Source organism: Anas acuta, chromosome 2 (genome assembly GCF_963932015.1).
Source record: "Anas acuta chromosome 2, bAnaAcu1.1, whole genome shotgun sequence".
NCBI lineage: Eukaryota > Metazoa > Chordata > Aves > Anseriformes > Anatidae > Anas > Anas acuta.
In genome coordinates, this window is record NC_088980.1 from 107,000,299 (window position 1) to 107,025,617 (window position 25,319).

Consider the following 25,319-nt stretch of genomic DNA (forward strand, 5'->3'; position numbering starts at 1 on the left):
AATCAAGCTTGCACAGGCAGCCAAATTATCCTTCAGGAACCGAAGAAAATCAGAGAATGATATCCCTAGAGACAGCTAAAGAAAAATTAACTGTTAGGTCTCCTATGTGATTTTTGTCTGTTCATACCTGGATGGCAGACTTGAAGGATTCTTAAAAAAAAGCTATTTAGTAGAGTAGTTCCTGGGTACCTCACCTGTAGCCTTGCACACTTGCTCTTCTCTACTGTGGCAGAAGGTAGCTGGCCAGTCAGCACATATAGTCATCCAGGTTTCCCTCTACTAGCCAAAGAAGAACCACTCTCCAAGAGAATATCATATTGTCTCAAGAGTACTGTGAGCATGGATTAAGACCCCAGTCAGTTAGAAAGATACCAAGTACTGGCTGACAGTTTTAAAACAGCTGTTTGTTAAAAGATAATCTCACAAGATACTATTTAAGAAAAGAACAAGCTCGAGGGCTAGAAATCTTTTTTTTTTTTTTTTTTTTTCTTCCTTTCTTCCTTTCCTCCTAGCTCTTTCTTGGCAATTACTTTAGCATTGTGTATATCCCAAGTTTGTTCTATTATGAAGGCCCTTGCCACTTCCAGAAGCTAGAAAATATAAAAGACTCTCATTCCTCATGCAGCTGCTTAAATCACTACCAGCTATGGGTAGGAGACATCTAACTTGATTGCACTTTCATTCATGCTGCACAAGCACTTAGTGGGAAAATATGTAGGGGATTCAGCATCACAGAATGGCTGAGATAGGAAGAGACCTCTGGAGTTCACCTGGTCCAACCACCCTGCTCAAGCAGGGCCACCCAGAGCAGATTGTCCAGGACCACTTCCAGGTAGCTTTTCTGAAGATCTCCAAGGAGGAGACCCAACAACCTCTCTGGGGAGCCTGTGCTTCCTGATGTTCAGAGGGAGACTCTTGTGCTCCAGTCTGTGCCCCTGCCTCTTGTCCTGGTGCTGGGCACCACTGAAAAGAGCCTGGCTCCATCTTCATTGCACTCTCCCTTTACATATTTATAGACATTGCTGAGATCTGCCAAGCCTCCTCTTCTCCAGGCTGAACAGTCCCAGCTCTCTCAACCTCTCCTCAAGGAAAAATTAACTGTTAATCCTCTTTCTCAGCATCAACATCACAATCTCTCCATCATGTCTCATAAGGCACTTCACAAAAACTAGTTCACATCGTACATCTGGTGCAGGGCTATGTCCAGGCTCACATCCAAAACTGCATAGCCTTCACACACAATCCCTAAGCATAGACCACTGAGAACATCCTGCCCTGCGTCTGCTAGGAAAGAAGCAATCATACGCAACTCCAATATACAGCAAAAGCAGGGACTAGTGGATTGCAACTACTTGCCTGTCAGCCATTAGTTATTTTTGCATGCCTGACATGAGGACCCAGATGGGGTCCACCTAAGTTAAGGCACTGTTTTCATCCTGGGTGGGGCCCACAAGAAACTGCTTTGGACAGAAAAACAGCAGCTCAAGCACCAGATGTGCAAAAACCTGAAGATTTCCTTGTGGGGAGCTCAGCCTGTAAACTGAAGATTTTTATACTTCAAAGTTTAGAAAGGTTAACATCCCTGAGATTAAATGTTCACCACAGCATCTATAAATGGTAGAAAAAGGTATCAAATCTGTAAAGGGCATGCAATTTCCACACAAAAGTGTGGGATTCTTCTGAAAACACTCCATTCAGGAAAGGATTGCTCTGATAACATTTTTTAAAGGCAGCACAATAAAAGAGCTAATCATTATCGGCTCCTGGAGGACACCCTACATAGTTAATTCAAACCTAAAACAGGGAAGAGTAGCAGCACTTTATTGGAACACCACTGCTTTTTTTCAAGACTACCTTTCTGAAAATGTAACTGAGCCAGCTGTTCGAGTGACAGCATTCACAACAAAAAGGATAAGTCTTCAGCAAGTGGAGCAACCCATTTAGATGACCATAAAAATATCTTATTGCTGATCTAGTCCAAAGACAAAAATATGTTTGTGTCGTAGGACAAAAGAAGTAAATATATTTATTTATTTCCTTCTGTGGAAACATTTGAAAATTCTAAACTGTTTTGGAGATGAAGATTTGTCACAGGGCTGCTGCTCACTGCCTACCAGACTGTTCCTTTACGACCAAAAGTGCCTCCTGCCCACACAGGAGGCACCAAATTTCATTAGTGTGCTCTGACAGGAGACGCTTTAGCAAGGCTGCGACTGCACTAAGGACAGGTTCACAGATGAACCTTTGCTTGATTCAAATACTCGCTTTATCTACTAAATTCATAGAAAAATAATAACATGCATAAAGCAATAATACTAAGGGAAAAGGAAAAGTAAAGGGAAAGGGAAACTAATATCTGCTGGTATCTCCCACCACATGGATGTATGCAACTCAAACACATGCCATTGCCAAACACATGCCAAACACATGCTACAACCCATGCACGTGCCCAGGAAGGTGTCAGGATCCCATGAACTGCCCTGACAGGAAAGCAGTGGAGGACATCCTGTTTGGCTCAGGTCACTAGTGGGGATGAGATCCTACAACCACAGTGCAAATCACAGTTCAATGCAGTTGGCTTCAATGAGAACCAGCCCTGAAGCTCCCAAGGTGAGTGCAGCAGGAGGGCAGGACGTGCTCCAGGCATGCAGCAGCAGTTCCCCTGCAGCCTGTGGAGAGGCCCCTGGTGGAGCAGCCCATGAGTCCCACATGGAGCAGATCTCCATGCTGCAGCCACCCCCCCCCCCCCCCGCTGCCGCCGTGGAGGAGCAGGTGGATGTGGCCTGGAGGAGGCTGAGGCCCATGGAGAGGAGCCCACGCAGGAGCAGGGGGTCTGGGGGGAGCTGCTGCCCACCCGTGGGGGACCTGTGCTGGAGCAGTTTCCTCCTGGGGGACGGACCCCATGGTAGGGAGCCATGTGGGAGCAGTTCTTGACGAGCTGCTGCCCGTGGGCAGCCCCCGCAGGCTCAGTTTGAGAAGGATGCCATCCTGTGGGAGGGACCCCACAGGGAGCAGGGGCAGAGCGGGACCCTGAAGGAGCAGTGGAGACCTAGGGCATTAGGGACTGACCACAGCCCCCATTCCCCTACATCGCTCAGGGGGAGAGTGAGGCTAAAAGAGGGTGGATGAGGGGAAGATGCTTTTAGTTTGCTTTTAATCTCATACTGCTCTAGTCTGTTAGTAATAGGCAATAAATTATATTAATCTCCCTATGCTGGGCCTGTCTTTTCCCATGATGATAATTGTTGAGTGATCTCCCTGTCCTTATTACAACCCTTGGACCCTTTTCATCATATTTTCTCCTTTTTTAATTTGAGGAGGGAGAGTGAGAGAGCAGTCATGGTGGAGTTCAACTGGTTCCACCCCAATGCAATAAAGAGAAAACCTAGCTCTTGTCTCCCTAAGTCATCTGGGCCCACCGCTACAGATGAACACCTCACTAACTGTATTTACTTAGGAAAAGATAGCCTTGACTTCAGGGTATATTGTGCAGGAAGATTTCAGGATTTTCCTGTTTTACTAGTCAATCCATCTTTCAGTTTACCTTTAGCAAAGCTCAAATAAAATGTTTTCTGTATAATATTTACCAGTACTGTACAAAAATCGTATTAGTTATTGTGACCTAGTGTGTTGCAATTTATTTTTATTTATTAAAAATATGCAGAGTCCTAATATACTAGAGAGAGAGCTTGCAACAAGGATTATTATACAAGATTTGATAGTTCCTGAAAATTAATCTATATTATTCCTTTGAAGCACAATTAGAAAAAGCAACATCTGGTAGTAACAGCAAGTTGTGCAAGGCCGTTATTTACTGCTCCAGCTTTTTTGTCTGCTCAAAAAGAATCATTGCCCAAACACCTACTATTCTGCCTCATCATATAGGCTGCTCAGGGGCACATATTTAATATTAGTAACTTTATTAGTGACAGAATGCCGGAAAAGCCTCAAATCAAATCATTTTTGTTTCCTCCCCTTAAAATACATTAAAGAACTCACTCCCTCTGTAAAGCCTTATCACACACATTTTCTTAGCTTGACTTCATTTCTAAATGCCACCAAGAGTCACTTTCCAGTAAATTTCAAAGCACATACAGGACAAAAGGAAAAAAAAAAGAGAGCATGCTGAAAGAGCTCTTACACAAGTAGGTCGTAACCAGCCGTAGGCATTTATTCATTAACACTTGCCTGAGAGTATCCCAGAGCCTCAGGTGTTCTGAGTAAGAAAACAGGCTAAAGCAGTCAATCTTTTGAGGAAATATTTGGTGTTTCACCTCTATCAGTGTTTGTCCTGCTGCCTTACCAGTTTATCTGATAAGCTTTAACCTGCAGTAACTCAACCTCATTTTTTTTTCTTCTCCTGAATGACCACTTTATTCACCACAGGTGCAGATAGTTCACATTCATGTGAAAGGCTCAGCCATGTGAACTGGCCTTCATATAAAAATCTGTGTCAGGAACATAGTTTTCTCTATAGGTAGCTTAAGTTTTATTTAAAGAGCTAAAAAAAGGGTACCTTGTAGGTGTTGCAAGCTGTTTCCTCTATAGGATTCATGTGTAAGGGTCTAGTAACAAGCAGATAAGTAAGCAGCTGGTTAATTTTTACTTCATAACTTGGCTAAAGACTTCTCTAAAGATCTGTAGCTGGTTATGCAAACTTGCTTCACCCAGAGAAATGGTAAGCTTCTTTCTAATTTATTTGAGAAATGGTTAAGGGCAATAGGACATTGTAGATTATGAAAGAGGAGAATGAGAATGGTGTGGTCTGAACTAATATGATATTAGTGAGAGTAAAATGAATCAATTATTGGCAGAAACCCTAATTGCTCAGCATATTTGCATTATGGCTTTTTATTATTGTTCTTTGTTATGCCTTATGATAATGTTTTCATTTTAAGGGAATCGCCCTGAGAGATGCCTTCCTTGAGGTATAAAATGTATTGTAGTGCTGTCCATTAGTACTGTCTTACATAGCAGGAGCTGCAGTCTGCAATGACTCTAGATCATGAATTGTTTATACCGTTTCTTTTTTAAATCCTGTTCTCAGTGTTTGGACTGTCTCTTGCTAAAGTGATTAGGGAACTTAAGAGAAGCAGAACCTATTTGAGTTGAATGTTTTCACAATGGGGAGGGAGAGGTGATCATAGATCTCCTTCTCTTTTACTAATGTCTGTTCCTGTAGTAAATTGCCTTTAAACACAAAGTTACAGGTTAATGAACATTTGTAGAAACTTGACTGTCCAAGATAACGTAACTTAATATGCTGGGATATCTTGATGTTGTCTTTAACGGGCCTTCAAAGACTTAAAGCTTGAGTTTTATAACCTAAATCTAAGGTTGTCACCAACTGGCTATAGAACTAACATACAACCATCACTGGGACTAGTTAATGGTAAAAGCCTCATTGTTTGTAACTTGTGTGTGTTATTTTCGTTTATGCTTTAGCATTTGCTCTCATAATACTTTCCATAGGAGGAGGGGGAAAAAAATAAAGCTTTTCTCAGCCTTAAGGTTGTTCTTCAGGGTTAACATCTAATCTTGATAACAACTTCAAGTTGAACTTGGTATTTATTGGAGAAATGCCAGATCAGTAGCTTTGAAGTGTAAATCTCCTGTCTTGTTTGCCCAAGAAGTGTAATGAGTACTGGTAATGCAGGTCTACCTTGCCCCCAGAGTACTTTATAGCATCTCTCAGGGGAAGGTAGCCTGTAGCTGAGAGCATTTCATCACATCCAGAGTGAAGTCTTGTGGATTAACAGTATTGCTGCTGGATGGAGGAGTGCTGTTTGGGTAAGATATAACAAGAGAAAATCTCTTTGCCTTTGTCCCTCACTGATCTTTAGCTGCCTGTTTAGCCTTGCTGCCCCAAGAGTGTCTCCATCGGTCTCCTTTTTACCTATGGAATAAGTCTTTCATCCAATCTGCCTCTCTCTCACTTGACTATGCAATAAGTCTGCTGTGACTTTCCTTAGGTTTAATGACTGTTTAAATAAGAGCATTGTCCTGTGAGATGTCTTAATCTGGGAAGCCAAAAAGGGGATATTAAGAGTGGTAAAATGTTCTAAAGTTGCTTGTTCTGATCTGGTCCTGCAGAGTGGAGTGGTGGGACCTCTGCAGACTGCTAACAGGAATAAGTGTTTGCTGGTCTCTGCAAGGGTGTCTTAAATTTATTTTGGGGTCCTTTTATTTCTGAAAGAAACATATGAATATGGCATGTAAAGGACCTCCACAGTATAGATGAGCCAGTTTATACTGTAGATACATATCAACAGCCTGTATGAGTAAAATTAATGTTTAGGTAATATAAATATGTGTATGCATCCAAATATGCATATGCATCCAAAATAGTGTGTGTGTATATGCATACAATCTGTAACTGAAAACTCTTGTTGCCATGTCTCAGTTCTGGAAAATGACAATCTCCCAATCCATAACACTTTTTAGGGTTCCTTCATCCTAACCTTTTTAGGTTTGTGGTTTCTGTATTTCTCATACTGATGTTGCACATAATGGTGTTAGACTGTTGAGATGTTGAACAGACTCTGAAAAGATAAGTTTTATGTAAGACTTAATTCAAACAGATTTATATTCCTGCAACTCTCTTCCGTTTTTCCAAATGTGTTCTCATGAATTTAAATAGATCAAGTACAGTTGATGTCTTGATCTATTTGAATTGCTCCTGAAGCTACTGATCATATGCTTTTGTCTTCTCTATTCTGGTGATGCAGCTCCTTGTTCATTCAGAGCTTGACTTCTGAGGTTCTGGGATTATTCCATGCTTCTAAAGCAGCTCTATAACTGTAGTTCTTAGAAGTAATCAATGTTAGTTCTTTTTTAGTTAAGACTTAATCCACTCCAGGATTTTGATGGAAAGGTTCAATTACCCTTTCTCTTAAACTTGATTGTCAGAAACAAAAGGAATAAAGAAGATGGGACAGTTTCTGTAACTTCTAATGATACACATCACTCTGCAATTAATAGTATTTATAGCATTATGTGGTCTCTCTCTTCTTCATATAGAAAGGTGAATTACTGCCTCTTAAAAATCCATAATAAAGACAAACTAACTTCTGTAAGTAACATTTTTATGGTTCTTTTGAGCAGTCAATTAAGAATATAGCGTCATTTCTCTTTTCAGTGACTGAGCAAAACTCAAAGCACTCTCTGAAGAAAGTATGAATCTACACATGCTGAACATATATTCTATAAATATGTAGTAATTGCTCGTGTTGTAGCATTCATATTTTCTTTTCATGTGAATGCTTCTGAGTAATATCCTTGTTAGAACTTCTACAGAAACATGCTTGCCACTTCAAAAGTACTTATTTTTTGTTCCCTAGAGTATCTTATCTAGTTTGTAAATTTGCTTTTCTGCAACACTTCCACTATTGTCTTGTGCATTGAACTTCATATATGTAGCATCATATGTTGAGGTAGAGATGGCTGACCTATGAAAAAAGCCTCCTTCCATCTGACCTGCTATTTGAGTGCACCTGAGAATTCAGTTAAAAGAAAACAAGTATTTCCAAGGTGTTTGTGCAATGGCAATTTTTTTTTTTTTTAGGGCAGGAAGTATCCACAATAATTCTGTCATTCTGTATGAGCCACAGCATGTATAATTATTTTTTTTCTTGCATAATATGTAATAAACTATTAATCCTCCCCAGGAGGACTCAATCAAAGCAAGATTTCCTTCACAGATAAGATGTACTATCTTTCAGAATTGTCTTTGAAGACTAACTGCACTGAGATATTGTGATCCCTGTTCAATCTGTCCCTGTTTTACTCAAGTATTGGCAGTAATATGCTTTAATACCTGCCTGATGAGTACTTTAGTTATGCTTATGTCTAGAAGTGTAGCAAACAGAAGGCTCTCAACACATTGTAGATGATAATTTGACACCAGTTTAGGTAACAGAATCATATTTGGTTTGGGTTTGAAGGAACCTTACAGCTCACATAGTTTCAGCCCTGCTGCCATAGGCAGGGACACCTCCCACCAGACCAGGTTGCTCAAAGCCCCCACCCAACCTGGCCTTGAGCACTTCCAGGGATGGGGCATCCACAGCTTCTCTGTGCAACCTGTACCAGTGCCTCAAAACCCTCAGAGGAGAGAACTTCCTCCTAATATCTAAGCTAAATCTCCTCTCTTTTAGTTTGAAGCTGTTACCCTTTGTTCTACCACTACACTTCCTGACAAAGTTCCTATTCATCTTTCCTGTAGGCATCCTTTAGGTACTGGAAAGCTTCTACTAGGTCTCCCCAGAGCCTTCTTTCCTTCATGCTGAATTACGTGAGCTCTCTCAGCATGCCTTAATAAGAGGGCTGTTCCATTTGATTATCCTTGTGGCATTCCTGCAGACTTGTTCTAATACATTCATGTCCTCCTTATGTTGAAGGTCCCAGAGGTGAATGCAATGCTCCAGGTGGGGCCTCAAGAGCAAAGCAGAGGTGGAGAATCATATCCCTTGACCTGCTGGCCACAATTCTTTTGATGTATCCCAGGATACAGGTTGGCTTTCTGGGCTGCAAACACATACTGCCAGCTCAGGTTGAGCTTGCCATCAGCCAACACCCCCAGGTCCTTCTCATGGCTGCTCACAATCCATTCTCTGCTCAGCCTGTATTTGTGCTTGGGATAGCAGGACCTTGCCCTTAATAAGTTGCAGTGAGGGGATGCTTGTTAGATGTCTCATTTGGGAATTGATTGTCATTGATATCCATCATGTGAGATGTTCCAGTGCAATGTATTTATAAATATTGGGGAGCAAGGAGGAGAAATGTCTTGCATTCAATAACATCTGCTACTTCTGAATGTTGGTGAATGGGTGTCTAAATACAGAAATGAGATGTCCAAAATTACAGTTGCAATTAGGATGTGTTCTATAATCTATAACTCTGTATTAAGTGCTTTAGTAAAACGTTGTGTGATACCATACTGAACTTACGTAGCAAGCTCTAACTTCCTTGTGACAACTTGCCAGGAGGTGATTGGAAGGTAACCTTTCCCCCCATCCTGTCACAAGATTCCTTACTAACCCATGTCAAGAAAGTTGTTGCAGATGCTTTGTTTGCTTCTCCCCTGTGTACACTGAGGGACTATTCCCCACCCCACTCCAGTGCATCCTGCTAACAGTTAAAAACAAAAGAAGGCAATACTGCTGTCTTATTTTTGTGAAACTTGCAGTTTAAGTAACAGCTTTAGTCATGATAACTGGAAGTAGATTTTTCTTAACCCTTTTGTTTTTGGTGAAGGAAATAGCTTTTTCTTTGTTTCCCCTCAGACAAAAGGATACAAGCATCATAATAGGGAGAGTATGACATAAATGTGTTACAATGTGCACTCAGCGGGATAAGAGCAGCAGTTCTTGACTCTCTCTGTTGGGCATACTGCAGTAATGCAGGTGGAAATATGTCCTAAAGAAAAATGAACCGGGGGGGAAAAAAGCATAAGGGAAAATTAATGGGCTTCATCTGCAGTGAACAGAGAAAGGTGCTTAAGGGTAACTTAATTTTATTTATAACCAATAACTATTCTTCAATTTGGGAAGCAAATTACTTTCAACTCAAGAATCACAAACACTTTTTGCTCTGTTTATTTTCCCCTACTATATGTTCACAGGACAGAAAGGTAATGTATAAATTGAACAGCAGTTGCCAGTTCATACCTGCATGATTGTATAATAGTAAAGTATTAAAATTTCACAATAGTCCAGTGTATTCTGACTTTAATCCAAAATGCAGATTACCAACGCAGCGTTATTATTTACGAAGGAAGATTTGTTGTGCTGTACTGGGATGGTGTATAATAGCATGTGTCCTTCTGGAGAGTTGAGGGGGTGCACAGGAAATCCACCCTCTTCTGGTGTTTGAGTGTTAGATACAGTATTTCTGTCTAAATGTGGTGAGCATATGAATATGAAATGTAAGAGGAGATTTGCCAAGTACTGATATCTTTCTTATTTCTCTACCTCCATATGTCTTTCCACTAGCTGCCTCTTACATCATAGTTTCCATCCCCCTGCTCAGATGCTTTTATATCATCTTTGGAAGGAGGACTGGTGTTGCTTTAACAGAAGGCATGCATAATGTGAGCTGCTTATTGAACCAGCAGCATTTTCTTGCACCATACATATGCATTCATTTCATTGGGCTCTCCTTTGGGTCGTACAGGTAGGGAGGCTGGGAAGAAAAGCATTAGCTTTCCTATCTGAATAGGGCTGCAGTCACTCAGTGCAGGATGAACTGCAACAAGAGTGTGACTCTGCAGAAGCTTTTGTTTACATGGCAGAAGAATCATCCAAGTTGCAACTCAATGGTTCATTTTATTTACATACACCGATATTCAAAATTGTTTTTATTATTCATGGCTAATATCCTTCCAAGGAGGTATGTAAAATAGAGATTATTAAACATTATTGAAAACTATTCAGGCTCACTGTGTTAGCTACAGACTGTTATATTGCTTCAGCTGAAGAATAGAAAATACTGTTTCTAATGCCCCAATACAGAACAAAAGCATATTCAATAGGATTCTCTTTGCAAAGAAATACTTAACCTGCTGACTTAAAACTATTGTGTAAATACAAAAAGTATAATTTCCTTACATAACCACTTGGAAAGTTGCTTTAATTATGAGAAATTCAATTCCTTTCTTCATGGTGGTACAGTAAGTGCAAAACAGACTTTGTATAAAGTATGATGTCAAAAATAGTGACTGTTACTGTGTCTTTCAGGCAATTAGTATAACAACTGAGCTTAAAAAAAAAAAAAAGGTTTAAAAACAAGTCTTTTTAAAGTGTACCTTGCAAAGTAGGTGTAGTTTGATTTCCCTAAAATCAACTCCAGTTCCCAGGTAAGTGAAAGCGTGAGATGAGTGTGCTTGAGAGTTGCCTTCTAGTCTGTATTCTGCCATCTGCACTTCTACCTTAAAGAACATGGTAGCCTGAGTACTTTCACTCTTATTACCCAAACTGTGTTTGTCTAATTAGCTGATTAGTAAGGCTACAGGCATGAGCTCGGGACATGACAGCAAGTGGCCTGGATGTTTATGCTGAGTTTGGAAGTATGCATGTTAAAACTTGTAGTGAAAGCTTAGTTGTTCAGATATTTTCTCTCTCTTCAGGGTTTGGGTAGTAAATCACTTATGATGAAAGCTTCCAAATATTGCTGTGTTCTTGGAAAATATTTTTTTAAAAGAACAAATAATCTATATTCCCTTTTCTGGTGGATATGAGGTATTAAAAGCCATTAGTTTACTGAATATGTCTTTTAGATTGCAGATGATCACTATGGCTGGTTACTGCTAGAGACCATCAAAAGCAGAAGTGGTATGATGAACTATATTTCTGATTAAAGATTACCTCCTTAATTGACAGCTGGAAAGAACACATGTAGGGTAGTATTCTGGCTTGTGAAATACTGCTGAGATGACTGAATTTGATGAAGTGCAATGAGAAATTTTCTGTAATAAGGTAACAGGGCAGTGTCTGGACTGCTGTCTCAAATCCATAGGTATAGGTTATGGTGTAAAGCTGGCAGTGTTATGCCTGAATTTTGCATGGCTTTGTAATAAAGAAAGAAGCACTTGAGGAGGTATCCATCCCCACAGAGCTGGCTTTGTGGTGGGAAAGCTATTTCATGGATGCTGAAGTTCTGGTGCCAAATGGAGATGGACACTGCAACACTGGGTCTTTCTGAGCTGGTGGCAGGTGGTGTCCAGGCATAGAAGAAATTTTATTTATCAGTATGGGAGGGCTCCCAAATTAGCTGTGTGCTTAGAGGTCCTACCTGCCTGTTTAGTGAGTGCTCAGGGGCCTTCCTTGTGAAGGGGTAAAGTAGTCAGGGCATCCCTGCAAGGCTTTCTGTTGAGTAACTAATTTTGTGTAACTGCATCCCTTTTTAATTATTACTTTGATCCTGATATTTTAGCTTTTCATGTATCAGAATTGATTGAATCTTACCTTTCTAAAGAATGATTTTTGTTTGCATAAATGATATGCCTACTAAAATCAAAGTAATCTCAAGCGTGTGCTAACTGATTATTTTATGCAAATAACATTAAATTAATCTTGGGTAAGACCCTTGTTTCGTTCTAGGGAGTATAGAGATGCAGTCAGAAATGCAGAATAACATGGCAAAATGAATTACACCTTAACCAAATTTTACTTCACTTGAGGCATGGGGAATTACAATTTAAACCTGTTGAGATGGTGTAGAATTTCTGCTTCTGTTATACATTAAAGATCAGTACAGCATCAAAGATAATCACTGTTTTAATGGCTGCTCAGATCTCTTGATAGAGAAAAGCAATGACTGGGACACAGTTTTTGAGTGTATCAGTTTTGCTGGAATGGGAATACGGCACAATTGTTATGACTTCAGTCAGTGTAAAAAAACCTCCTACAAAAACCTTTTTAATACAGTGTGTAATCATTACAATTCACAAGGGAGTGTGTATTATACAAGGGAGAATGGTTTATCTTGCATATTTAACTTTTTTTCTAATTAGAGTGGCTAAGCAATGGATAATAAAGCAATCTACATACCAGTGTTTAAAAGCTAGAAAATACCATTTCTCTGAAATGGAGTGGTTATTTTCCTTCACAGCTACACAGTGGTAGTCATTGAGACGCTGGTCACTAGTATACACGTACTACATGCTAAAGGCTGAAATTTTACCCACATACATGCATGTTAATGGTGGTTCACTAAATACAAGTGAAGCCTTTCTCATCTTTCATCTGTACTCTGGGAACAATTCATTCAGTGTGGTCTGACAGTATGTTGAATTCTAATGAGCCACTAAGGAAAAAGTGTCTTTGTAAGATGCATATTGCCTCCATGAATGGTGGGTGTATCACTCAAATGTTTTTCCAGCAAGTATAAATATTGTTCAGTTCATAGTTGCTGCTCATCTTATTTTCACCTCTACCTTGTGTATGCATCTTCCTTGTTTTCACCTTTGTAGGTGACCAAACCCTGTAATTTATTTTCTTGGAACGAAATTAGTGGCCTTCTGTTAAATGAACTTGGAATGTCCTATTTCTCTTGTCTGACAAGTAGTCCAAGTAACAAATGAGATGTCCCCAAACACAGTATCAGTTTTGAGAGACATGTAAGTTGCCTGACTTTGCCACTTTCATATGGGGGAAATGAAGCTAATAAATTAAAATATCAAGAGGGACTGATGTTCTTGATTAACAGGTTAATGCTATGCACAAAGAAGACAACAGATAAAAAACATTCCATACTCTGGATGAGTTGGGTTTAGAGCACAAAGAAACCCTATGTGCAGACCTGGGATCATGGATTTTTTTGCTCACTCAATCTACTCTGTATGGTGTTGTTTACCTGGGTCCCCTATTTCCCATTGCCCTTTCACCTTTCCTCCTCCCTTTGACATCTACCGAAAAATAAGATGAGATGAGATAAAATAAATATGCTTAAGTGAGAACAAGCTCTATAGATAAAGTTATATTGTACAGACTACTTGTTTATTGTATTTATACTTGCTTTCTTAGTTCCTCTTGCTACTATTTGTCAACTGTGACAATTTCACACTTAAAGTGCAATAACTGGTAAGGATGAGAAACTCAGTCCCAATGAACTCTGCTTCTTTTCTTTAACTTAATTTAGATTTAATTGATATGGAGTAAAATTAACAGATTCTGCGGCATAGTGTGATGGCAGAAGGTGATGCAACTTCATAAGAAATACTTTCTAAGGGTTTTGATGGCAAGTTTCTTGACCAGCTGCTTCTTCCTCTCCTACTTAATAATGGGAGGGATAAGAACTGAAATGGCATCTTAAGTAAATTTTACAGGCATATGTCTGAGGTTTCCACTTAGCACAGCATTCAGTTACTTGTGGGGGGAAAAAAGGCCCCATGACCACGCATACAAGTGACTTTCCCCAATGTATAATGTATAACTGCTGTCTTCTGTCAAGGCTGGCTGAGTTAGATGTTTTAGGTACATGTAGCCAGCAAATTTAGACGCTGGCTTTCTTGCTGTACCTGAGTCTGGTTGCTCAAGATGCATTCTGCCTTATGGATATTAGATTATTTCAGTAAACAGACAGCTTTATAGGGAAGAGCAATGTGGGTAGTGCCCTGAGGCCTTAGGCAGTCATTTGGATTATGGGTAGCATGTGAGAGGTTGGCAAATCAGCCCTTTACCCCAAGCAGCCTCTTATGACATGGGTTACAATCTTTGCCCCTCACTGTTGTGCTGTATCTTCATCCTGCTCTGCTATGATTGAGGAGCAATGGGAAAGACTTGGGGCTGAAAGCAAGTCCCCAAGAAATGTTTCTCTGTGTGCTGGTGGAGAGGAAGGTACACACTCAGCAGTTTGAGCAGTTTCCAGGGGCATTTCCCTGGAGTGTAGAAACTTTGTTTCTGAGTAGAAGAAAACATTTCCTGGCTTCTAGGATTTCTGTATTGTATGGTAGTTTAACACTAGCAATGCAATTTGCTGTGCCAAGGGGAATTGTTTCACACTGGATGAATTAAAGCTTAGAGCAGTGGAGTTTAATTATGTATTGTCAACTACATTGAGCATTGGATTCCTCTAAACTTGAAAAGGCAAGAAGCAACAGAGGATAGGCTGAAATGTCTGAGATATTGTCTACAGCTGTGTGGGACAGGTCAGTTTTTCTTCTGGATGTTTCTGGATTCCTGTGATCAAGGGTGGCACCAGTTAAGAACACAGTAATTGTTTCCAGACTTTGGGCATGGGACTAGGGGTGGAGGGAACTTCTTTTGGGGCTTGCACATTTGCTGTTTCAGGGCTGCTTGTTGGGATGCAGATGCTGACGGGTGGTGGTGGAGGGAGTATTTAAAAGAGCTGTCCTCGGTTGAAATACTTTGTGATTGGGTGGTCTTCCAGCTTTACTTAGGCGTTTCTACAGCATATATCAAAGCTTTTGAGTACTACAGGGGCAGGATTTTATTTTTTTATAGACTGCAGAGTTTTCAGCACTTGGCTCACAACCACCTGTCTCACTGGAGCAGGTTACAGGGGAGGGAAACTATTTGGTGTTGTCACTTGGGCTAAATGTGTCTGCAGGGGATGCTCAGAGACCTTGGGGATGTTGCTAGCACTCAAGATCTACAGCAATATTTTTTCTTTTTTTTTTAAACAGATGCTGAAGTGCTTGAAGGACCAAGATGTCCTTGAATGTCCTCCTTCATCAGATTCTGAGGAGTTCAGACTTTACTTAGAATCTGAGAAATCCTCTTGAAAGATGTTTGAAGGTGTTAGGGGATGTGCATGATGCACATTTGCCACTATCTTCTCCACTTCTTCCCCTATACTTCTTGCATAATGTGGGATGGCATGGCACGCTGTCTGATGCTAATATAAGGGCTTAATTTCCCTGACACCTTCATGAGCCCTTAATTCTAGGCTTGACGACAGCCACACAATGTCTGTAAGGACTCTGAACATGTAAATAATGCAGGGGTGGCTGGGTAGATATTGCTGCTCTAATTCTTCTTAGGTGGTGAGGATGTCTACAGAAAATTCTGCAGATGTGTGCATGCGAAACATGGAGGTTTAAGAGCAAAATAGTATAGAACAAAATGGTAGAGTTGACAAGGCTATTCTGATACTATGTATTGGCAAACATAAAAGATGTCCTTTACACTGTAAAGGATGCTGAAGCTTCTGGCTAGTCACTCCTTTTATATTTGTCCTGGGTGTTTTTGTTCCATTTGTGGTGATCTACAGAGCTCATATGCTTGTTCAGTGTTGGCATGGCAGGGGGAGGGAAACCAGGAGGAAATAAAGTAACACAATAAAAATCCACCACTATGCTGGCTTGTAGCCTGTTTTAATAAGTTGGTATGTTTTAACAAATTTCCGCATACAAACTGAGGCTGAGTACAAATAAGAGCTGATATAAACCTCTGTTGTATTATGCCTCAACTGCATTTATCAGAGAAGCGAAAGACTTCACAGAATCACAGAACTGTGGGGGTTGGAAGGGACCTCGAAAGATCATTGGGTCCAACCCCCTTGCCAAAGCAGGTTCCTCAGAGCAGGCTGCCCAAGTAGGTGTCCAGACAGGCCTTGAATATCTCCAGAGAAGGAGACTCCACAATCTCCCTAGGTAGCCTGTTCCAATGCTCTATCACACTCACCGTGAAGAAGTTCTTTCGCATGTCAGTGTGGAATTTCCTGTGCTCTAACTTGCAGCCATTGCCTGTTGTCCTATCCCTATAAACTACTGAGAAGAGGTTGGCTACATCCTTCTGTTCCCCACCCCTATATACACTTATATACACTGAGGAGATCTCCTCTCAGTCTTCTCTTCTCCAGGCTGAACAGACCCAGGTCTCTCAGCCTTTCCTCATAAGGAAGATGCTCCAGGCCCTGTATCATCTTTGTGGCCCTCTGCTGGACTCTTTCCAGGAGATCCCTGTCTTTCTTGTACCAGGGAGCCCAGAACTGGACACAGTACTCCAGGTGAGGCCTGACCAGGGCAGAGTAGAGGGGGAGGATCACCTCCCTTGACCTGCTGGCCACGCTCCTTTTAATGCACACCAAGATCCCATTAGCACTCTTGGCCACAAGGGCACAGTGCTGGCTCGTGGTCAACCTGTTGTCCACCAGGACCCCCAGGTTCTTCTCCTCAGAGCTCCTCTCCAGCAGGTCATCCCCCAGCCTGTACTGATACTTCGAGTTGTTCCTTCCCAGGTGCACTTCCTCTTATTAAACCTCATTTGGTTTCTTCCTGCCCATCTCTCCAGACAGTCTAGGTCTTGCTGAATGGCAGCACAGCCTTCTGGTGTGTCAGCCACTCCTCCCAGCTTTGTGTCATTGGTGTACTTGCTGAGGGCAGATGCTATTCCCTCATCAAGGTCGTCAATGAAGATGTTGAACAAGACTGGACCCAGCACCGACCCCTGGGGAACACCGCTAGTCACAGGCCTCCAGCCAGACTCTGCTCCACTGATCACCACCCTCTGAGCTCAGCCAGTCAGCCAGTTCTCAACCCACCTTGCTGTCCACTCCTCTATCCCACACTTTCTCAGCTTTGCTAGTAGGATATCATGGGAGGCACTACTGAAAGCCTTGCTAAAGTCAAGGTAGATGACATCCACCGCTCTCCCCCCATCTACCCAGCTGGTGATGCCATCATAGAAGGCAACGAGGTTGGTCGAGCACAACTTCCCCTTAGTGAATCCATGCTGACTACTCCTCATAATCTTCTTCTCTTCCAAGTGCTTGGAGATGTCATCCAGAACAAGCTGCTCCAATACCTTTCCAGGGACAGAGGTGAGACTGAGTGGCCTGTAATTTCCTGGATCCTCCTTCCTGCCCTTCTTGAAGACCGTAGTAACATTGGAGGATAGCCAGTCTTCAGGCACCTCACCCGTTCTCCAGGACCTTTCAAAGATGACAGAGTGGTTCAGCAATCACATCTGCCAGCTCCCTTAGCACACGCGGATGCATCCCATTGGGACCCATGGATTTGTGTGCGTTGAGCCCACTCAGATGCTCCTGAACCACTCCCATGCCCATCGGGGGGAGCCCTCCATTTCCCAGACCCTTTGTCCTATTGCCAGGGGCAAGGAGTCCTGGGGGAGTGTTCTTGAAGCAAAGACTGAAGCAAAGAAAGCATTCAGTATCTCTGCCTTCTCAGCATCTCCTGTGAGGAGACCCCCCTCATTCAGCAAGGGACCCACATTATCCCTAGTCTTCCTCTTGCTGTTTACATACTTGAAAAAACCCTTCTTATTATCCTTTATCTCTTTTAATATATGGTACTTACGAAGTTCTAGGGGCATTAATTCCATTGTTAATATATGTTAAACACTATTTGATTGTTGTGCGTGCGTCTAAATGTTTATTTGGGAAGGGATTAGATGGTACATTCTCTGATCTGACTGAACTATTGTAATATATACATACTGAGATTTTGCATAGCTTTGAGGTTTAATTTTTGTGGTGACTTCTGAAAGAAAAAAAGTGGTTTGGCTTCTCAAGAAGCTTTGACTGAAGGCAGGGGAGTGTAACAATGTCTCAGCAGCTGCTATCCCATTGCAAGTACTCTAAATATATACATATGTTCTACAGCAGTCTAGTGGTTGGAAGGGACTGTCTGGAAGACTTCAGTATTATTCTATTCTTCCAGTTTCTCACTTGGACAGTGAAAACATGACAGCAATAGCAGAGCTTCTCTTTATCAAAGCTGATGTGAGGGAGGTATTTAAAAGTAAGTTTAATGTTATTTCATGATGAAGTGCTATGCTAGTTTGTCTTTCATTAAGAATCATCTACTCGCTGATCAGGGACTTGACATATCCTTGATTAAACACTCTTCCAGAAGGACAAAATCTTCTATTGAAGCACAGACACAAATATCATGGGTAATAGCTGATTTTATAATCAGTTTATGACCACAATGTTTCATCTCCAGAGGTAGGATCCTTCTATTTCCATAATCATTTTCTCTCTTGCATTAAAAAAAATAAAATAAATCATTAGTCTCTTAAGGCATGGGATTTGACATACAGTCAACAAACTTCTTAAAGCATAAATGAACACAAGAAATGGAGATACTTGATTAGTGAAATTGCACATGAAATATATGCAAGCATTCAGATTTATTTTCTAAAACTAGTCATTTCTGTAGAACAGCTCCCCCACATCTGGATTCTTGAGAGGAATTGTAATAGTATTCATAAGGATTCAGGGTCAGCTTGTTTATCTCTTCACTTCTAGCATACCATAATGCCTTCTGTTTTGTTTTGTTTTCCTTCAAATAGGGAGAGTCATAATACCTGTGGTTTGGGTTGCCTAATATTTAAATACTTAGCTAGTGTGTGGATTTTTTCAGATGCTGCTTATTTAATTTTTAATTTTTCATGGATGTGGGTTTTGTGGGAGTAGGGTTTCTGGTAAACTTTGAACAAATGCTTTGGTTATCTTGGAGAGCGGATTTGTGAAAAATATCTGCCTAAGTTTTTATAGCTTTGGGGAAAACCACAGCATTGCTGTGACTTGTAAAGATTTGAAGTTGAGGAAGGTAGTAATTTATTTGCTTAAGGTGGCACTTAGAAGGTTGGGTACTAACAATGCTAATGTGCACTTGGAAGGAGGAAAAAAAAAAGCAGCATGTACTAGTCTGACTAGATTTGATAACGTTGCACTTACAGGAGACCAAAACTGCTTGGGCAAACTTGATTTGGGACACTCAATTTCTGAGGATTTTGCTCAGGTTATTCTCTAAATCTGGATTTCTGTAGGTAACTTCTTTCAGATAAACAATTTGCAATCCCTTGACAAGGCTTATGTTTCTATACCACTGTACACTATGAAGTAGCATACTCCTACCTTAGTCTGTGAAACCTAAACAGGGCAGAAGCTAAGACAGCAATACAGTAGCTACTCAGAGAACACCATTCTAGAGATAGCAGCTCAATACAGAAATGGGTTCTTCGGTTTCATTTCTTTTTCTATGGGGAGGAGGGGGAGTAGGGGAGGCTGAGCTATTTGTCATAGTTGGAGTTCCTTGTAGTCAGTCTCAGGCTCTGCAGACCTGAATCCAGACTAGAAAACTCTAAGCTACTTTTTCTTTTGTTAGCTGCTGGACTATGTTTTTGTTTGTTTGTTTTCCAGGTCCTTTAAGAAAACAACTGCAAGACACAAAGAAAGAGGAAGATCTTGGTGAAGCACCAGCTTGGGAGGATAAAGCTTTGGCATTGTGGGATGAAGGTGGTAAAAAGAGAGTTGTGCAGGCAAAGACATCAAGAGATGGTCCAGGAGCAGGCTCAGGTGTGTGACAGTCCAGATGGATCTCAGCAAGTGTGCTTACCTGTACAGCTTGGCCAAGGAGAAGGTCATTTCCCAGCAGCACATCTACAGAGGTTGGTCCATGGCCAGCAACCCCGGGGGTTGGACCCTGTGTGTGTCCAGCCGCAGAGGCAGACAGCCCAAGGAAGTATAGTCCCAAACATGGAACCACGGCAAATAGATGAGAGGTGGGATGCCCCAGAGGTGACAGTACAGGTGCGGCCTCAGAAGCTGAGCCAGGGGTGGGAGGCCCCAGAGGTGACAGTGCAGGTGTGGCCTCAGAAGCTGAGCCCAAGGTGGGAGATGCCAGAGGTGACTGTGCAAATGCAGTTACAGCAGAGGGGCCAAGGACCAGCTCTCCCACACATAACTGTGCAGGTACAGCCACAGGTCCGGGGACAACAAATGGCTGGCGTCAAGGTCACTGTGCAGATGCACTCGGGCTGTGAGCCAGAAGAAGTGACCCATGTCCAGGACCAAGGTGATGAGGTGTTAGGGAATGGAGAACAGCTGACACGAAAACAAAACCAGGGAGATCTGATGGCAAGATATGAAAGCGAGAGAGAAGTGAATGAAGTGGAGCTGGTACCACAGGGGGCTTGGAATCAAAAGCAGGATCAAGAAGGAGAGGTGATAAAATTCCAGCAGGAACAGAACCAGAAAGGGGAAAGAGTAGGAGTGACAGAACTGCAGGTTGAAGACCAAGCAGGCCTGGATAGGATGGTGACAGAAGAGCAGCTGCAGAACCAGAGCCAAGAGCGGGAAAACTTAAAAGCAGACCTGTCACCACAACAGGAGGGTCAAAGAGTTGCAGAGATGAGTCAGGACCAAAGTGATGTCCACATCCAAGAAGAACCCAAGGGACTGGTTGAAGAGCAACAGGAAGATCTGGAGCAAGAAGTGCCTAAGAAACGCCCCCGAGAAATTCCAAATTACTTTGTCTCTATACCAATCACGGATGATCAGGTATTTTAAAATAGTTCTATCTAGAACAAAGCCTTAAGAAGGGGGGAAAAAAAAAAAGTTGCCTTAGTTTCCAAGTTTGTTAATGAATGATCAAATTTTGCTCCCCTACCTGAACTAGTTAAATATTACCTTGAGAATTGCCATTGTTCTTTTCATAAGGTCTGATCGGATGCGTCTCTGCAATAGTATCTTTTAGTTTATAGTAGTTTTCTAAAAGAAAGCAGTGGCTTTCACCACCTTGTATTGTCCATTCCTGAATGCTTAAATTTATACTTAATGCAGTAGAAACTAGAACTTATCTCCTTCTCCACCGAGGTTCACAATGGCGGATGAGAACCTTCTTCTGTCCTACAGAAGAGAAAAAGGGGTGTTGATCTATTCTCTTTTACCCACAAACTTATCCTGACATTTTAGGTAGACAGTTAATTCCAGGAATCCCTGTGTGGGGTCTGCATGCTCGTTCTTCACCCAGGTATGCTACATTCTGTGACTTCCATGGGAAAGCAACAGATTTTCACCTCTAAACAGCAGCAAATGGCAGAAATCCAGATAGAAGCATTTTTCTCTAGAGGTTTTGTGAGTGCCCTAAAGCATTCCGGTTACCACAGAAGACATTTCTGAAATGTGTCAAGCTAGCCTTGTAGGACCTGAGTACTTCAGACACAATCTTATGATCCATGGAAGTAAATTCTGAAGATGATGTGAAAGCTGGAAACAGATTGCACACCTCGCTTTTTAACTAGTTATGTATGACAGGTTTGAAGCCTCTAATTTCTGCAAAATTCTATGCATATTTCTTTTGTAATATAATGGGGAAGACATTGCCTCACCTTGAGCTACCTATTCCCATTCAGCCGGTACAAGTCTTGAAACTCACATAATCTTCTGAAAGACAAACAGTACTTCATTCCTGAAGCAGTACTGTTGGTACTTTTACTGGGAATTCTGCCATTCAGCCTTCTGTAGAGACATGTGACTTGTTGATGGCAATGTCACATTATTTGTTTAGTGTACAAAATCAGACAGCTCTCATGCTCTGTACCAGCATCCACTGCACTCTCTGCAGCCCTGCCTAGGCTAAGCCTTCTTGACCCCACAGCATGCACACAGGAAATGAAGAAAAGCATTGGGATGGAGATACAAGAAAGAGGCTATTCCATCTGGCAGAAGCAGGCAGAAGGAAGTCTTGATTTGTATCATTAACTATTGCATCCCAGTTAGCATGAGCAGAACTGAGGCATAGGATAATTAGCATGAGTTATTAATATTTATAACATATATGCACCTTGAACTTTTCCTACAAAATATATTTTCACCACATCCATACAAGTTAACATTCATATATATATATATATATGTTTTTTTTTACATATCTCTTGGCTACCAGCTTCTCTTAGTTTATGCTGCTTTTTCCAGTGAACCAAACTGATGTTATTTCTTGCAGCATATAAATTGATTGCTTTTTTTCCTAGCTTAGGCTTCCATGCAGTATTTGGGACAACTGTATTTACAATACTGAAAGGCAATAATTAAGTAGAATGACTCTGTCTGTTGTACATCTTTTTCCTTTTTTTTTTAAAGTGTGGGAAGAAGCTGTAGTACGGTAGCTTGGTTTGGCAGGCTTTTGAATTCTTGTTTTTACCTTAAGTAAGATTAGGAACCTTTACGTATGTGTTAGAGGGAGATGTCAAAGGTGCCTTCCTCTTGGTAGGCAATTATTTGCTCTGGCTTTGTCTTGAGTGGAATAATCGCTGAAGGTTATCTGGAGGATGGCCCCATATAACTTTCAGTGATTCCTACATATGACTGGCTTTTGAGAGGTGAACAAAAGTGCAGAGCACATCAGGAAGATAAATGCCAGGAAGGGAAAATAACTGTGTAAGCTGGAAGACAATGCTGGCAGAGGAACAAATGGGTATGCAGTGGGCAAAGAATAAATCTAGGCTGGAAACTGGAAAATTTCCTGCCATCTGAGGAATGAGATCATGGAACAGCTCGAGGGGACACGAGTGCCTAACTTATTCTGCTATTTTAATGAGATTTGTGTCCTAATATATGGCCTGTGACCACATCTTATAGAACTCTGTGAATATTCTTCCCTTCTGCTTTTCTTCTCTCAATTCTGCTCTTCCAGATTTCTTTGGTCTTGCACCAGCTGTAGTAATCTGGCAGCTCTGTCCCTGGCTGGCTGCTCTGCCCAAGATATTCCTGTTTCATGCTTCTTTCAGAGTCTCATGCTTTACTTTTAATGGCAGCAGTGATTGATGGCCTTGGGTAAGAGTCTGTATGAGGGGAAACATTGAAGTTACCCACTGCTCCCAGAAATGCAGGCCTGGTATATGTGGAGTGAGTGTGCATAAAATAAATGTATATGTCCATATGTAATATTTGTCAATAATTTCAGATTCTTTCCTCTATGAAGAAGAGGGATTTGACTCTACAAAGGGAACATATCACATGCTTCAGTGATGTACTGAGTTGCTTGTAGTCCACCTGTTGAAAGGATTTAAAGATGTTACAACTCTTCTGGGTAGAGCTAGTTTCCCTTATATAATTTTTTTAAGAGATTGGTTCTGCAACAGTCAGGTATCTACATGAAGGAATTTGAGTCAAACTTGGCTTCCCAGTTGTCTAAGCCTCAAACTGAGTCTCAGATGATCTTTCAAGAGTATTCTCAGAGTGGGGTACTTAGGAGTGTAAGGCTCTCTTATGGAATTGGGTCAATACTCAATGTATTCTGTTGAAGCAAAGATTTTTAGGTTGTGCGATCAGAAAACTTGGTATCTTGATTCCTGGTCTGTTTTCATGATCTAGGCAGAAGTGCAGGCCATACTAGATTGCAAGAAGCAGGCCTTAATCAATTATATCTGTCACAGTAAGAAATGCTTTAATTTAAGAGTCATTTCAATGTTGATTTTAACATAGTGAGAAATGTACTGTAAGCATCTGAATTCAAGGAGTTCACTGTTTTAATCTTCAAATGGATTCTCTTAATTGTATCTGTCTTTATCCTGGCATTTACCAGAAACTTGTTATACTAATCTCTTCTGCCATCTAGGTTGTGGTACTGTTAGCTGGACTGCACAATGACTGCCAAGGCTTTATGTAGAAAGATTGCAAAACAAAAATATATTGACCCAGCTGTTTCAACCTATGTAAGAATAAAGTAGAGCTCGAACGTGTGTAAGCATCTAGGCATGTAAGTCAGCATTGGCTCACTGAAATAACCTGAAAATCTATAAACACCTTGGCTGTAACAACGGCTTCCACCAAATGCTTAGTCCTGGAGCATTTGAATTTTTCTCCATCCCAGCTTCTTCCTGTGACTTGTCTCTCAGCCTTAACAGATTGTTTTAAAAGTTCTTTTTCTTTGTAACCAGCCATTGGAGCTAATTGGGAAAAGACACAATAGACCCAGAAGAGCTAAAAATTGGCTCTGCAGCTCTAGAAAATATTTACTTGGACAACAACATGTTTACTGAGTTGATCTTTGTTTGCTGCTAGTTTTTTTTTGGGAAGAAATCAGTTTAATCTGTGATCAAACTTGTAATCAGAAAATGGCATAAGATTAATTATGGAAATACTATTCAATTTCCACAGTCTATTAACAACTGACTACTGCATGAAGATCACATTAATATTTACAGAGTTATGAGCTTTATTCAAACATGCTTAGGGTCAGATTCAGACCTAGTTTAAGATCTAGGGTGCTGACTCACATGAGAGCAATGAATTTAGCCTGTAGGCTTTGAAAGGGAAAACAGATCAATCAATCTTTTTTCTTTTTTTTTAAACAACAAACACTAATTTGAAACAGAAATATAGAAATAATGTTATGTGATAGATTGGGAGGGAAGGGGTGTTGCTTGTTGATATTTGATTCAAACTGGAACTGCATTTTTGTGTAAGAGGCTGTAGCTTTCTGATTTTTTCCTGCAACACCTGGACACCCCACAATGAAGCTTTATTTCCCTGTCTCCTGTTTACTGCATTGCAGATTTTGGACAGAATTGAAGATGTCCAAGAGCTTATATTCACAAAAGAGCCTGACCTACTGAGAGCTTTTCTTCCTGTTCAAACTATGCACCTTACTATAATAGTGGCTCACCTGGCAACAGAAGAAGAAGTAAAAAAGTAAGAATTCTGCAAGATTTAAGTGCAGCTAACTTCACTGTAAATTTGGGAGCCTTATTTCTGTGATAAATAACAACTTTCAGTAGGTCTTACCCACAGTTTTCCTCTTATAATTTTCTGATCAGTTTCTGTATTGCTCCTGATACATAGTAAGGAAAACACTTTACAAGAGCTAAATGGGATTTTTCAGAGGTTGAAATTCTGCCCATCTGTCATGGGGTGTGGGGAGAAGGCAGCATGTCTGTTAAAGGTATAATTACTGTTCTTATCATAAAATAACTCAATGAATGTAGCTTTTTGAGAAACTACAGCTTTTCAGATCAGCCATGCTTGTATCAGCTGGAAAACATTAACTGATAGGACATGTTGCATTAAGGAAAACAAAAGTCTCGCTAGTTCTTTTCCAAGCTGTTCTC

General features: G+C 41.0%; 1 protein-coding gene across 7 annotated transcripts in view; it reads left to right on the forward strand.

Annotated features, from left to right (window-relative positions):
* The first annotated feature begins 4,324 nt into the window (after window positions 1–4,324).
* Window positions 4,325–25,319, forward strand: part of LOC137850963 (involucrin-like) — a 35,380-nt gene continuing 14,385 nt past the window's right edge. The window contains exons 1-3 of one of the 7 annotated variants that reach the window (XM_068671576.1): window positions 4,325–4,678; window positions 19,630–20,769; window positions 24,767–24,903. In XM_068671576.1, coding sequence (XP_068527677.1) covers window positions 19,720–20,769; window positions 24,767–24,903 — 1,187 coding nt within the window. In that variant the 5' untranslated portion in view covers window positions 4,325–4,678; window positions 19,630–19,719. Of the gene's footprint in view, window positions 4,679–5,256; window positions 5,393–5,768; window positions 5,791–19,629; window positions 20,770–24,766; window positions 24,904–25,319 lie in introns of those variants that run through there. The other 6 variants (XM_068671577.1, XM_068671573.1, XM_068671579.1 and 3 more) reach the window with 6 other exon arrangements.